Here is a 15669-nt window from a genome sequence, read left to right on the forward strand (position 1 = left end):
TCGAGCCCTGGTCTGGGAGGATCCCACATGCCGCGGAGCAACTGGGCCCGTGAGCCACAACTGCTGAGCCTGCACGTCTGGAGACTGTGCTCCGCAACGAGAGGCCGCGATAGTGAGAGGCCCGTGCACCGCGATGAAGAGTGGCCCCCACTTGCCGCAACTGGAGAAAGCCCTCGCACAGAAACGAAGACCCAGCACAGCCATAAATAAATAAATAAATAAATAAATAAATAAATAAATAAATTTATAAAATGGTTAATTTTGGTAATTCCCTGGTGGTCCAGTGGTTCAGACTCTGTGCTTTCACTGCTGTGGGCCCGGGTTCAATCCCTGGTCGGGGAACTAAGATCCCACAAGCCACACAGCGCAGCCAAAAAAATAAATAAATTTAATTTAATTTAAAAATAAATAAAATGGTTAATTGCATGTTACATGAATTTCAGCTCAATTAAAAAAAAAATGATGATTTTCTTCTCTCATGAGAGCACCGCCCCCATCAGAAAAGTCTTTGAGAATAAAAAATGCCAGAATAGGTCTGGGGGCGGGGGAAGCAGGGTGTCATTCAGTATCCAGTTAGCCCAGATAGAAAGGTCCTGGAGAACCTCCCAGAGCTCCAAGTCCAGGGACACTGCAGCCGCCCTTGGCAGCGGGAAACAGGCCGGCCATCCCAGGCACCCCCGATGGCCAAAGCTCCGTTTGTGACCCAGGAAGGGGCTACATGAAAGCCCCCAAGTCAGACTTCACATCGGAACGCCTGGAGCCCCTGAGACCGGCTGCCAGAGCCTGGGGGGTGGGGACAGGTGTCCCACCATGCCAGTGTGGCCCCCAGGAGGATGGAGATTCTCCCCCAGATGATCCTGGGCTCAGGGTTTCTCAGCGGCAGCACACTGACATTTGGGGCTGATCAGGCTTCTGGCGGGGGGTGGCAGCAGGGCTGTCGTGTGTACTACAAGGTGTTTAAGGCACCCTTGGTCTGTACCCCAGATGCCAGAAGCACCCCGTCCCCAGCTGTGATGAAAATGTCTCCAGACTGGCCAGACACCCCCGGGTAAAACCTGCCCCTACCTGCACGACAAAGGGGTGCAGCCCGTGGCACTGGCCCCCTGGCGTGTACAGCTGAGCGAACACCACCGCGTGTGTAGCCGTCTTGCCCATATTGCCAACCCAGAACTTGGCGGCTTCGAAATCAGGCGAATGTATGATGATTTCCTGCACGAGGAAAAAAAATTAAAGTTACAGTTGGAGACTAGGGAATACACGGAATTTCTTTCTCTCTATGACACACTCGATTTTCTCTGTTCAAAATCTTTTGAGGCAAGAGCAAGAACGGGCTGAAGGTTATCTCCTGCACGGCACAGGTAGCCCTGCTTTTAAACAGAGCATATCCTGGGTCTTATGACTTAAAGAAGCACCTTCCTATGGAAAACGATGACCAGTATGTCGAACAATAAACTATACGCAAAATATCTTGGAAGCTGCCAACGCCCGACAGCGTTTACCTTCCCAGCAAACCTCCCCCGAGCACGGCCTTTGGGAGGAGGGATGGGTCCCCTCCTCTGCCTCACACCTGCCTGACCCCTCATCCGCCTCTCATTCACGACGTTCTGTCCCTCCGCTCGCCCTGTCTCTCCCACCTACAGGCTGGGGGAGATGACGGGGGGATGACGCCCCATGAGCCCAGGAGCACGAGGCAGACAAGCACAGGAATTAAAGAAGGAGCAGACAGGAGGACACAGCCGGGGCCCTGGGGAGGCAGGACACAGCAGGAGAGCAAGAGGAAAGCAGGGCTGGGGGCTGCCCCCAGGGAGGTGCCCACTGGAGGGCCCGGGAAAGACTGAGCCACTCCAAGGAGAGGGCCTCCTGGTCACTGGACGGACAGCGCCTGCGGGCAGAGGAGAGCGTGTCACCTCCCGCATAAATTCCCGAGGTCCCTGGAGGCCAGCTCCAGTTCAGCTTTCCTTGTTCTTGCAGGGCTCACGGGGAGAATTTCCTTCTGTAACCGGCAGTGTGTATGATTTTATAAGCTGTACGTGTGCTACTGCACGAGACAGTACACAGTCACCGTCCCCGCACCCTCCACACTCTCCCCTCACCCCCCGCGTCTCCACAGCCCAGTCACACCCAGCTTCTCCACGCCGGTGACCGTCAGCATCTCCCCTCCAGCATAAGAGGCCCACCGGCCTGCTCACCGCTATGAGTCCAGGCCCTCGCCGCAGCTTCTAGCACACAGTAGGTGCTCAACAAATACCCGTTGTCTAGACCAACACAACCCGCGGCCCGTGGGAGGCTCGGGGATCCTAATCTTGACCGATCTGCACTTAAGGACAAACGCCAAGAGGAACGGGGTCAGAAACAACTGCCTGTCGCGTTCCGCCCAGGCCACCAGGCCAAAGAGGCACTGACCTCTCTGTGCCGGAGTTGGAAGCCCCCCTTCCCCCTACACCGAGAGCCCAGGGGCACGGGAGCCGAGGAAAGAGGAGGCCAAGAGCCAGAAAGACCTGGGTTCAGACAAAGGTACGTCGTGGCTTAAATGACAGGTAAGAACCCAAGAGGCCACACGGCCTGCTCTCAGCCCCGAGAGCGTGGCTGGCCCCCGGCTCTCCTCCCAGACGCCACCTGGCAGCCTGCGGGCGCCCGCTGTGACCCCCCTCCACTGCCCCTGCTCCGCCGGGGGCTCCTCGGGTTCATCCTCTTGCGCCCCCAGCCTGCAGCACGGCAGGCACACAACCCACACTCGGCCGGCGCTGCCCCGTGAATGACTGGCCACGTGGTGAGCAGACGCACGGGACACGGCTTCACTCTGCCGAACCACACGACCAACCGGGCGGGTGACGGCCAAAGGGTCCCACGACACCAGAACCGTGAGAAAGTGGCAGAAGGACGCGGGCCTCTGGGAGACATGGGGGCAAAGGGGCCCGACGCCAGTGATGGGAGAGGGGCCGCAGGATGCGAGCAGCAGAGGTCACAGATCCCCCGCACGCCCCGTCCTCTCCGCCTCCCTCACTGCCGTCCACAGCGCCGACCGCCCCACACACCACGACCCCATCTGTTCACAGGCTCGCCTCCTCTAGAGCACGTGCCCCCTGACAGCAAGGACCGCCGGGGTCCCATGGACACGTGCCACGAGAATCCACGAATGCAGGAGGAGTGCCAGGACCGGAGGGGCCGGGCCACTGCCCGAAAGAGCCTGGCCACAGGCAGGGGACGCAGACAGACAGCTAGAGAGGGACAAGGGTCACAGAGAATCTTCTTTACTGTTTGTTCTACAAAGCAGGAGCAGATTGAATGGTTTACAAATCATACACCAAACCTGGTAAACAAAGAAATAAATTTTACCAAGTGATAGCTCGTGCCTTCACCACATTCAAATTCCACCCAAATCCAAACCAGGACAGATTTCCGGGTGGGACTGGGTTGCACCTCTCACAGCCTTTATCTCCTAAGCTCCACTGTTCTGCGTGACAGATCTCAGTGTGCACTCATGTAGAAAGACGGGTTTCTTGGTCTAATTACATGACAACACCACGTTTCCTGTGCTCGAAGCCCACAGACAGATGGGCGGGTATCACCTACCTCAGTGGTGGGGTCATAGTGAGCGGTCGTCCGCATGGCCTTGGTATTACTCCCGTGACTCACTTCAGTCAGAGCAAAGCATCCAAAAATCTAATGTGGAAACAGAAAATGATGTAAGGCGAGGGTCCCCTTCGTGGAGGGACCCTGCCAACACCCTTCCCTTACGGCCTAAACCACCCATCAAAGCCCCAAATCTCCATTTCCTATCTAACAACCAGTGACCTTACTGAGCCATCCCGCCGTGCAGGCCGCCGGCCGCAGCTCCCGCCTGTGAGAACAGCAGGTTGGATGAGCGGACGGCGGTCTCGCTAAGTCAGCACGGCGGCAAGAACGGCTCCCGGGCGGCAGGAGACAACGGGAGGCTTTACCTCGATAACAAAAACCTAAATTCCTGTAACGCTGGGAATCTGGCACAGCCCAGTGTGGTAAACAACAGCCTTCGCTATTTGGTGAAAAGCCTGAGAACATCATGAAATAAGACGGGCATCCCTACCCTCTGCTGCAAGCTGCCCCTTCCACAAACCTCTAAGGGGAACAGGGAACAGGACATGAGCTCGCGACTTACCACGAACCTCCACTGACCTCCATACTGAAGATCTTTGGAAGGTATTTGAAATGCCTTTCAGAACCAGAGCTGTAGATCGCTGATCCAAAGGTCTGAAAATATAACATCATGACGTAAAAGGGTGGAAGCTAATGAGTGCTGCCCCCCTGGGACTTCACACCCACCCTACCACGGTCCCTCAGCACCACAGCGTCCCACAGCGAGGTCACCAGGTTCCCAGAGGTAAGGGCACTGGCGTCCAAGGTCCAGGGTCCCCTGAGACACAGCCTTGAGCTCGTGCAGTGGCGAGACCTGGGTCCTTGTCCCAAGCAGTTTATGTGAGTTACACAGAACTGTGAGGGTCCATGAACAGCAAGGAGATGGGGATTGGGTGAGGGATGAGGGTGCAGGAAAGGCAGAGTGAGCCCACCTTTCCTTCACACAGCACGTGGATGAGGCCGCCTTCTCAAGTTCAGCTCTACCCATGTATTTGAGGCAGAAACACGGGCTTCACCTTTGACCTTTCTCTCTCTCTCTTTCTCTCTCTCTCTCTCTCTCCCTCCCTTTCTTTCTTTCTTTATTTTTTGGTATAAAGCAGAAGTCCCAAAGCTCCTGTTCCTATGGGGCTTTAACTTCACAGCACTGCACTTTATCCAAAGACTTAACGCGTAAATATTTGCATAAATGGCTGAAAAAACATCGGCCTTCTCACTAAAAGTCACAAGATCTGCCCACACATTCTCATCTCTGCTTTTGGTTCCTATCTTATTTTCTAGAAATCGCTTTAAATGAACATTTCCCCAACGCACAGATCTCCCAAAACTTTAGAAGCAGGCAAACGCTGACAACCACGAAACCACAAAGGCACCTGTCTCCCTCTCACGGGCCGAGTGTGCCTTAGGTCCACGTGGACAGACAGCCGTCGTGGCCCCGGGGCGCAGGGTGAGAGTGGGGCTCTCTCTCCTCTCCTCTCCTGGGGCCGACTCACCAGCGTGTGCAGGAAGAACTTGGTGGCCAGGGACCAGTCGTACATGCCCAGGCACTGGATCAGCGCCAGGACCCTCTGCGGGCTCCCCAGCAAGTCCTCCACGCGGAGGAAGTCGTATTCGAAGACCCGCTTGCAGCGCAGGAAGTTCAGCTCCCGGTACTTCTCCAGCGAGAGACTGCCAGGGGGATGGGCAAAGAGGGGGTCGTTCTCCAGAGCCGAGAAGATGTTTTTCTGGAAACGCAGGGGGCACGGAATGGCTGATTTGGAGGTAAAGCATGGAAAGTCGCTATGCTCTGGCTTATGTGGATTTCTCATGGCCACGTCTCATGGCCTCAGACGTGCAGTCTAACCCAGAAATGCAGGGACAGAGGTGAGCGTCCTTCCCGGGCGAGAGCGGAGGGCCCCAGGCTTAGGAAGCTCCACCTGTCTGTGTTCATTCGTTCCCAGCTCCCTATGATCCCCCGAGGGCCCGCCCCACCTTTCTGCCGAGGAACCAGCCACCCAGCAGACCCTGCCCGACCGCGAGGGTCCCCCGGCGCCGCCCAGCCCAGCCTCACCTTGAAGCGCAGCATGTCCGGCCCTTCCCAGAACAGCGCCAGTTCCTTCCAGGGGAAGGAGGCGCGGGCGCGGGCCGCATGCAGGGGCCCCCGGGGCAGGTCTGGCAGCAGGGGGTCATCGCTCCCTTCCCCAAGGGGCACCATCGCTCCCACCACCTGCACAGACACATGAGTCAAGTCAGCTCGTGTCCTACTCACACCATCACCAACGACGGCATGTGTGCGACGGGACGTGAAGGACAAACGAGCTCTGACTCTGAAGGGACAGCCAGCGGGGACCACACAGCTGACAGCCATTCTCCCAGGAGAGAAGGTGAGTGCTCCGCGTTTCTATTCCTGAACCAAGGTGATGAGGAGTTGGACGGGGGCAAAGGGCAGCCCAGGGCCGGTGCTGTGAAGCACCAAGGTCCAGGGCTCTGTGTGCTACAGCCTGGCCTGAAGATACCTCGCCCCCGCCGGGCCATCCAGACCGGCGGCCCAGGAAGCCTCGCCCTGGAGTCGAGCCAGTGCTGGCCAGTGCACTCTGGCCACACCCCTAGGGTGCCCGTGAGCCCGCCTGGATGGGGGATGCCCGCCCAGAGCCTGGACGGGGGATGTCCGGCTTCTACTAACAGAGCAACCCAGCTCTCTTGACCAAAGGTTCGATCTGGAATTTTCTGAGCAGACTGGCTCCTTTTCCACAGTGCCTGGGCCAATGAAGCCAGGGACGGGAGAGGCTTGTGAACACAGACCTAGAGGGCCACCAGGAGAGCAGAGTCCTGGGCGTGAACCCCCAGCTCAACTCTCTAAGGCCCAAGGGAACCTTTAAATCCTTCTAGTTAAACATTAGAATAGTCTAGGATGTCGGACTCTGAGTATGATGGTCAAGGTCGCTGATACACCATGGGAAAGTGGTCTCTTTCCTGGTGAAGCACCTCTGTCTTCTGTGTGTGTGACAGGGGAAAAGATGGGGAGGGGTACATCTGACCACCCACTTGTGTGTCAGGGATGCTACTGCGACAGACTGCGGCTTATTTCACCCCCCAAACTGTGAGCCAAGTACTACTCTCCCTCTCGAAAGATGCAAGAACCCCAGCTCAGAGAGGCTTGCTGTCTTTTGGGAGCTCCCACCGCTGAGAAGCGGTAGAGAAGGGACCTGAACCCAGAGTCTGACCCCAAGGCAAGTTCTTCAGGCACCACTTTAAGATGCTGGGAAAAAAGCACAAACTAAACCTAGAGCAAGCAGAAAGGAAGAAGATAAAAGGTTAGAGCCAAAATTATGGAATAGAAAAGAGAAAAATCAACAAAAACAGAAGTTGGTTCTTTGAAAAGACTGACAAAATTGACAAACTTCTAGCTCGACTGACCCAGTTAAAAAAGAGGGAAAACACAAATTACCAACTTCAGGAACCAAGGAGGGACTATTACTACTGACCTTAAAGAAATAAAAAGGATTCTAAGGGAATCCTATGAACCACTGTATGCCAACAAATCCGATACACTCCATAAAATGGACAAATTCCTCAAAAGACACAATCTACCAAAACTGACTCATGAAGAAATAGAAAATGTGAATAGACCTATAACAAGTAAAGAGATTGAATCAGGAATCAATAAACGACACACAAAGAAAAGCCAGAGGCCTTCGGTTGTGAATTCTACCAAACGTTTAAAGAAGAATACCAGTAATCTACAAACTCTTCCTCCCATCCCCTGCCCCCCAAAAAAGAGGCAGGAACATGTCTGTAAAGTGTTCCATTAAGCCAGTATTGCCTTGAAACCAAAACCAAAGACATCACAAGAAAACTACAGACCAACACCCCTCATGAATATAGCAAAAGTCCTCAATAAATCTTGCAAACTAAATCCAGCAACATACAAAAAAAGATTATACACCATGACCAAGTGAAATTTATACCAGGAATGTGGGGCTGATTCAACATTTGAAAATCAATTCATGTAATACACCATATCAACAGAATAAAGGACAAAAAATACACATCAACAGTTGCAGACAAAGCATTTGACAAAAACAAACACCCTTTCATGATAAAAACTCAATAAACTAGAAATAGTTTGATAAAAGCTATTTAACCTGATAAAAGGCATCTACGAAAACTCCATAGCTATCATTGTACTTAAATATTAAAGACTGAATGCCTTTCCCCTAAGATCAGGAACAAGACAAGGATGTCCACTACCTCTTCTAGTCGACACTATACTGGACGTGCTAGTCAATATAATTAGGCAAGAAATGAAATTAAAGGCATCCAGATTAGAAACCTATCTCTATCTGCAGATGACATGACTTTGTATATAGAAATTCCAAAAAACGATTAGAATTAATAAATCAGTTCAGCCAGTTTGCAGGGTACAAGATCAGTAAGCAAAAGTCAACTGGTTTCTATATACTAGCAATGAACAACTCAAAAATGAAATTAAGAAAACAATTCCATCAACAACAGCATTAAATATGATAAAATACTTGGAAATAAATTCAACAAAAGAAGTGCAAAACTTGTACTCTGAAAACTGTAAAACATTTTTGAGAGAAATCTAAGACCTAAATAAGACTGCCCTGGTGGCGGAAGTCTTGTACCCCTTGTTCACGGATCAGAAGACTTAATATTGTTGAGATACCAATATTCCCCAACTCATCTACAGATTCAGTGTTATCCCAGTCAAAATTCCAGCTGGCTTTTTTGGCAAGAATTAAAAAGCTGACCCTAAAATTCATATGGAAATGTAAGGAACTCAGAATAGACAAAAACATCTTGAAAAACAAAGTTGGAGGGTTCACACTTCTTCCTGATTTCAAAATTTGCTACAAAGTGACAATAATGAAGACACTGTGGTACTGGCATAAAGATAGACATATTTACCAATGGAATAGGATTGAGAGTCCAGCAATAAACCTTAACATGTAGGGTCAACTGCTTTTTGAGAAGGGTGCCAAGACAGTTCAACAGAGAAAAACAGTCTTTTCTCAGATGGTGCTGGGGCAGCTGAATAACCACATGCAAAGGAATGAAGTTGAACTCTTTCCACACACATACACAAAAATTAACTCAGAATGGATCACAGATCTAAATGTAAGAGCTACAACTATAAACTCTTAGAAATATATATAAGAGTAAATCTCTATAATTTCAGGATAGGCAAAGCCTTCTTAGAGATGATACCAAAAGCACAAGCAACAAAAGAAAAAACATACATGTTGGACTTCATCAAAATGAAAATGTTTTGCTGCAAAGGACACCATCAAGAAAGTGGCAAATCAAAACTACAATGAGGTATCACCACACACCGGTCAGAATGGCCGTCACCAAAATATCTACAAACAATAAATGCTGGAGAGGGTGTGGAGAAAAAGGACCCCTCCTACGCTGTGGGTAGGAATGTAAACTGGTACAGCTGAGACAGGCCTGGGACCTGGGACCCTTTGCTGCAGTGCTTGCACATGGACACACCTCTCCTTGAGCAATAAAAGACAAAGAAACTATATGGGACTAAAAATAACTGTGTGCATGGGCAGTTGGGGCAAATTCTGGACAAAGTATACAAAAGACCAAAAAACTGAAATGCCACTTCCAAAGAGCCGGGAGCAAAAGCAGGGTACTGCGCATGCCCCCTGCACTCAACCCCACCTAAGGGGTGGGCAGACCACCTAAGCCACCCCTCCGGCTGACCCCTGTACACACCCCTACCCTCACCCCATATACGGAACCAGCTCGCACCCCCTCAGGGAGCGAGCCAGCAAGGGAACCTGTTGTTTGCTCCCCCCTGCTGCAGCAGGGGTCCCAATAAAGCCTTGTTTGAATTTCTTGTCTGGCCTCTGATCAATTTCTATTGGTTGGGCAAGGCCAAGAACCCTGGTCACTATCACAGCCACTATGGAAAACAGTATGGAGGTTCCTTAAAAAACTAAATATAGAGTTGCCATATGATCCAGGAATCCCACTCCTGGGCATATACCCAGAGGAAACCATAATTCAAAAAGATACACGCACCCCAATGTTCATTGCAGCACTATTTACAATGGCCAGGACATGAAAGCAACCTAAATGTCCATCAACAGAAGAATGGATAAAGAAGATGTGGTACATATATACAATGGAATATTACTCAGCCATAAAAAAGAACAAAATAATGCCATTTGCAGCAATGTGGAAGGACCTAGAAATTGTCATACTGAGTGAAGTAAGTCAGACACAGAAAGACAAATATCATATGATATCGCTTATATGTGCAATCTAAAAAAAAGGGTACAAATGAACTTATTTACAAAGCAGAAGTAGAGCCACAGATGTAGAAAACAAGCTGATGGTTACTGGGGTAAGGGGGAGGGAGGGATAAACTGGAAGATTGGGACTGACACATACACACTACTATATATAAAATAGATAACTAATAAGATAACTAATAGATAACTAGTAAGTTCCCTGCTGTATAGCACAGGGAACTCTACTCAATACTCTGTAATGGCCTATATGGGAAAATAATCTTTAAAAAAAAAAAAGAGTGGCTATATGTATAACTGATTCACTTTGCTGTACACCTGAAGCTAACACAACATTGTAAATCAACTATACTCCAACAAAAATTTTCTTAAAATAGTGAAATGACAACCCAGAGAATGGGGGAAGAGATCTGAAAATCATATATTGATAAGGGACTTGTACCCAGGCTACATGAAGAATCTTAAAACTTAATAATAAAGCCAAATAACCCAATTTAAAGGGCTCAAATAGACATTTCTCCAAAGATATATGAATGGCCAACAAGCTCATGAAAAGACTCTCAACATCATTAGCCATCAGAGAAATGAAAATCAAAACCAAAATAAGATACCACTTTGCATACCCTAGGATGGCCATGGATCAAAAAGATAGATAATAACAAGTGTTGATGAGGATGCGGAGAAACTGGAACCCTTATACATTGCTGGTGGGAATGTAAAATGGTGCAGTGACTTTGGAAAATTTGGTAATTTTTCAAAAGCTTAAGTATACTGTTACCACATGACCCGGCAATTCCGCTTCTAGGTATATAGCCAAGAGAAATGAAAATAAATATCCACACAAAAATTTGTATAAGAATATTCATAGCAGCATTTATAATAACCCAAAAGTAGAAACAACCCATATGTTCATCAATAAAATGTAGTCTCTCCATACAATGAAATATTACTTGCCACAAAAAGGAAGGCAGTACTGGCATATGCTACAATGTAGACGAACCTTGAAAACATGATGCTGGGTGAAAGAAGTCAGACTTGAAAGATAACAGACTGCATGATCCCATTTAAGTGAAATGATCAGATAGGGTAAAAAGAGAGAGGCAGAAAGTAGGTTAGCAGCTGCCAGGAGCTGGGGAGGTGGAAAGATAAGGATTGTGACAACTAATGTGTCCAAGGTTTCTTTTGGAGTGAAGAACATGTCCTGGAATTAAACAGTGGCATTGGTTGCACAACTCTGTGAATACAGGATAGGGAAAACCACTGATCTGTACACTTTAGATGGGTGAATTGTACAGTGAGTTATAGCTCAATAAATAGGTTAAATTAAAAAAAAAAAAAAAAGTAAGGCGCAGCTCTTGGCAGAGACCAAGTTCCCCCCAATGCAAGCTACAAAGTCCAAGGGAACTCTGTATCTTTCTGGACTTCCCTGCAGGTGGCCCCATCCCTGTTGCTCCTCAGGGTCCCTCCTGTTCGTTGGTCCAGACACCACACTTCTCCCTCTGCTGCTCCTCTTCTGTCTCCTTGCAGACTGGGCCTCAGCCACTCTCGCCCTGCGTCATCTCATCCGTTTACATTGACTTAATTCACCAAGGGCTCCCAACTCCACACCTCCAGCCCCATGTGCTCATTGGCAGCTTCCTGGACACCCCTCTCCTCTCATGTTCCAGAGGTCCTCAAACTCTGAATGTTCAGCATGGAACTCACCCTCAGCCCCCGGCTCTACCTGTCCCCTTGCAGGGCCAGTTCCTTGCTGCCAGTAGCCCAAGGGTTAGTTGATCTATAAACCCAAGTGTCATCCTGGAACTCCCCTCTCCCTTGTGCCCCATAATCCAATTAGTTCCCAAGCCCTCCTCCCCCTCACCCATTGCACCTCTTTAATGCTAACCGAACCCTTTCGTTTCTCGTTGCTCCTATTACATCTATCATAATAACCTCCAATTATTGAGCAAACATTGCGTGTGGGTGGGTGTGTTAATCTCACACGTTGCTAACAGAAATTGAATAGTTGATCTCCATGGTGCTGGCAACCCCAGTATAATCAGTACTCTCACTTTCCACGTGAGGAAACCGCAGCTTGTCAGAGTGGAGTAAATTGTCCAAGGTCTTAACGCTGTCATCAGGCACATCCCACCCCAAATGCCAGGATCCTAAGCAGCAAAATGCCGCCTGAGGTCACCAACAGTACTGCATGATGGTTCAGCTGTTACATACAAGGATCTGAAGCCAGTCACCTGGTGTCAGATCCCAATCCTAGAGCTTACGCGTCGGGCGAATTTGGCAAAGTCACTTCACCTCTCGGGGGTGATGACAACACGGTAAGGCTAGTCCTGTATCTAGTCTGCAGGCTGTTGCCATTCACGGGGGCACTTGGAGCAGTTCCCCGCATGGAATGTCCATACCATTACTGTGGCAATAGCCGCTTGCAGACAATTTCAGAGATGGCCCTAACATGCGGATCCGATCATTCTCCCTTTAGGTGACCTCAGGGGACAATGTCGTAACTCCTCAAAACGTCTCGCGCAGTTACCCGCCCGGCCGCCGGCCCTTGCAGCCTCTGCACCCAGCAATCCCGCGCGGGACACACGTTTGCCCCCGGACCTTTGCACGTGCCGCCCCCGCGCTCCCGGGCTAAAGCGGGCTGGACCTTCGGAACTCGCCAGGCCCTCCGGCTCGCGAGTCCTCGCACCGCCCAGCGCACACAGCAGGCGCTCAACGATCGTCCCCAGGACCAAGGCCGAAGTCCCAGCCGAAGAGAAGCGCGCGCAGCCGCAGACAGGCCCTGCCGTCCGCCCCGCCCCGCTTCTCCTCCCCCGTCCGTGACGTCATCTCACCGCGCCTCCCGCCCCGTCGCCCGGGAAACGCAGGACGCGTCCGCGCGCAGAGGCCGCTGAGGCTGCGCGCAAACGGGGGACTTTCCTCGGAGGGTCCCTGGCGCTCTTCCCAGTGCACCTTCCTGCAGAAGAATCCCGGGGATTCTGTTCCCTCCCTGGTTTTAGGACACTGCTTGACGTGCATTTGACAGGGAACGTGCTTTGGACATCTCTAGGTGGAATTGGGTGGACATAATGACTTTTTGGGCGGCGGCGAGGTGGGGAGAGAAGAAGGGTTCACACACTACTCAGGGTTGTTTTGCTGGGTAGATAGAGATGCCATGGAGACCGACATAGGAGGAGCCACTTGGGGAAAGAGAAAGGGAGTTCTGTTTTGCACATGTTTTCTTAGCTGCTTCCTGGTAAAGCTGCCAGGAGCTGGTGTGAGCAGTAGGGCAGGGTGCGAGCTCTTTCGGTAACTCAGCTGGCGATGATCTGGCTGTCCTCTGCTGGGGCTCTGCTGTCAGCCCCCAACCGCCCACTCTTGTCCTTTTGACATCTGTCCCACTCCACCCTGTTGGGCGCACCCATTCCCTGCTCATTTTGAGTCATTTGCTCTTTTGGCCATTGTCGGTAACTGCAATTATTTGAACACATTGTTAACACTAAAGTCTCCTCCAAAACTCTGGCCACTTGTCTCTCCTTATCCCCTTCCTCCTTTCTCTCCCACCACCACCACCTCCCTTACCAGTTCAGGATCCGCAGAAGAGTGGTTGGAAAGGAGTCACCAGGTCACTGGGTTGGGATGGGCCGTGATGATTTGGTACCAAGTATGGTCCTGTCACAGCTCTGCCAGGACCACAAGCATCAACCTCCTTCCCCGTAGTAAACCTACATCAAGTACTAGGCAGCTGAGAATGGTATTGGGAAAGAGTTATGCAATGCAATATGGTTTTGTATGAGATGCACACACAAAGGGCCGAAGCTTTGATCTTCATGGCAAATGTTACGGGCATGAGTCAATGAAAGAATTTATTTTTGGAAACCATAAACCCAACAATTCAATCCAAAGGGTTTAAACACTGAAGGAGGCTTGGCATCAGGGGAGTGTCTGGCTGAGGACCTAGAAAGTAATGGGGAGGATGGGCTCCTACTGAAGTGGCGTGAAGCCCATGTTCAGTCAGCACAATGGGGCTGGCACTCAGGACACTCAGAGCCTAGAGGGCCTTCCTTCTGAAGCCTCAGCCGCTGCTTTCCCTGAGCTCCACCCGGCGTCCGGCACTTAGATGTTGAGGACCCAGCCTGGAGGGTGTTTGGGAGTCCCACTTGGGTCTCTCTAGAGCCACACTGTCCAATACAGTAGCCACTAGCCTCATGCGCCTATTTTAATTCAAATGTGCATTAGTTAAATACATTTCACATTAAGTTCCTCAGTTGCATTAGCTACAGTTCACATGCTCCATAGCCACATGTGGCTACTGTTTCAGACAATGCAGACATAGAACATTTCCATCCTCACTGGAAGTTCTCTAGGCTAGCAGTATCCTGAGACCACTCCCAACCCCAGGCCACAGCTTGCAACCTTGACCTAAGCCTGGCTCTGACACACTGCCTTCCCTCACGGACATTTTCACTCAGAAATTATCACTGGGTGTATCCAGTGTGCCAAAAACTAAGCTAGGGCTATGGTGGCAAACAAGCCAGACAGAGTTCCTGACCTAAGGATGCTTGTGTTCCAGAGGAAGGAAACAAAACACACTACAACGCTTGGATAATTATAAGAAAACAAAACAGGGCAATAAGATATGAGGCGTCTGGAGGGCTCTTTCTTTGGTGCGGGTGGGGCGCGTTTGGGAAGCCCCATCTGAGGAGAGGACATTTAATCTGAGCTCTTAATTGGGAGAAGATAGGGAACGAGCATTCCAGGCAGAGGGAACAGAGTGGGAGAGAGGGGAATGAGCTTCCAAGTTCCAAGGATGAGAAGCACCCCATGCAGGGCTTAGCAGGTGAGGGAAGGGAAACGAGGTGGCAAGGGAGGCAGGAACCAGCCTGTGTGGGATGTCGGAGGCAGGAGCCCAAGAGGCAGGTTACCTGCAATTTTGATTCAATGTGTGGGCTTCTGGCAGGGAGCCGGCGTGAGCTTATGCAGGGATACTGCCCCCATCGAATTGGAATTTTCCACCTCCCCCTAAACATTGGCCTCTGGATTTATGACCTCACATTGCTGCACTCAGGTCCAACTGCTTGCCACTTGAAAGCTGATACTTGAGAGGCAGGTGTTGGTATAAAGGAAACGTTGCTTTATTCAGGAGTCAGCAACCAGGGGAAAAGGTGGACTCCTGTCCAAAGGCCAACTACCCACTGCCAATCAGTGGGCAAGGGCTTTTATTTTTATTTTTTATTTAAAATTAATTTATTTATTTTTGGCTGCGTTGGGTCTTTGTTGCTGTGTGCAGGCTTTCTCTCATTGCGGCGAGCGGGGGCTACTCTTCGTTGAGGTGCATGGGCTTCTCATTGTGGTGGCTTCTCTTGTTGCGGAGCATGGGCTCTAGGTGCGCGGGCTTCAGTAGCTGTGGCGCACGGGCTTAGTTGCTCTGCGGCATGTGGGATCGTCCCCGACCAGGGATCAAACCCGTGTCCCCTGCATTGGCAGGCGGATTTCCTGCGCCACCAGGGAAGTCCCAGAGGAGCCTTATAGTGTAAAAAATCTTCCCCTCCTTCTGCAGCCTCTGCACCCCGTATATCTTGACTGTTGCACTTTTCATATTCCTTGATCATTGTCTTACCTGTCTGCCTCCTCTGTCAGCCTGAAGGTTCCTCAAGGGCAGGATCTTACTTCACCCTGCATCCTCAATACTTAGCCCAGGTCTCTCCACATGTTAGCAACTAATAAAGTTTGTAATTATTAATCTTTTGGCTGCCCCACCTGGCTAAACATCTTTGGATAGTGGTGGAGGTTGAATTATGTCTCCCCCCAA

The 15669-nt window shown here is 50.5% G+C and overlaps 1 protein-coding gene across 2 annotated transcripts in view; it reads right to left on the reverse strand.

Moving 5' to 3' along the window:
• ACOX3 (acyl-CoA oxidase 3, pristanoyl) overlaps positions 1-12641 on the reverse strand; it is a 48055-nt gene extending 35414 nt beyond the window's left edge. Inside the window, exons 1-6 of one of the 2 annotated variants that reach the window (XM_007172309.3) lie at positions 12480-12641; positions 5663-5818; positions 5106-5336; positions 4156-4230; positions 3574-3663; positions 1066-1209 (exon numbers count right to left, since the gene is read on the reverse strand). In XM_007172309.3, coding sequence (XP_007172371.3) covers positions 1066-1209; positions 3574-3663; positions 4156-4230; positions 5106-5336; positions 5663-5806 — 684 coding nt within the window. In that variant the 5' untranslated portion in view covers positions 5807-5818; positions 12480-12641. The remainder of the gene's footprint in view (positions 1-1065; positions 1210-3573; positions 3664-4155; positions 4231-5105; positions 5337-5662; positions 5819-12479) is intronic. The other variant, XM_057547361.1, reaches the window with a different exon arrangement.
• Positions 12642-15669: the final 3028 nt, after the last annotated feature.

Source organism: Balaenoptera acutorostrata, chromosome 5 (genome assembly GCF_949987535.1).
Source record: "Balaenoptera acutorostrata chromosome 5, mBalAcu1.1, whole genome shotgun sequence".
Classification (NCBI taxonomy): Eukaryota; Metazoa; Chordata; class Mammalia; order Artiodactyla; family Balaenopteridae; genus Balaenoptera; species Balaenoptera acutorostrata.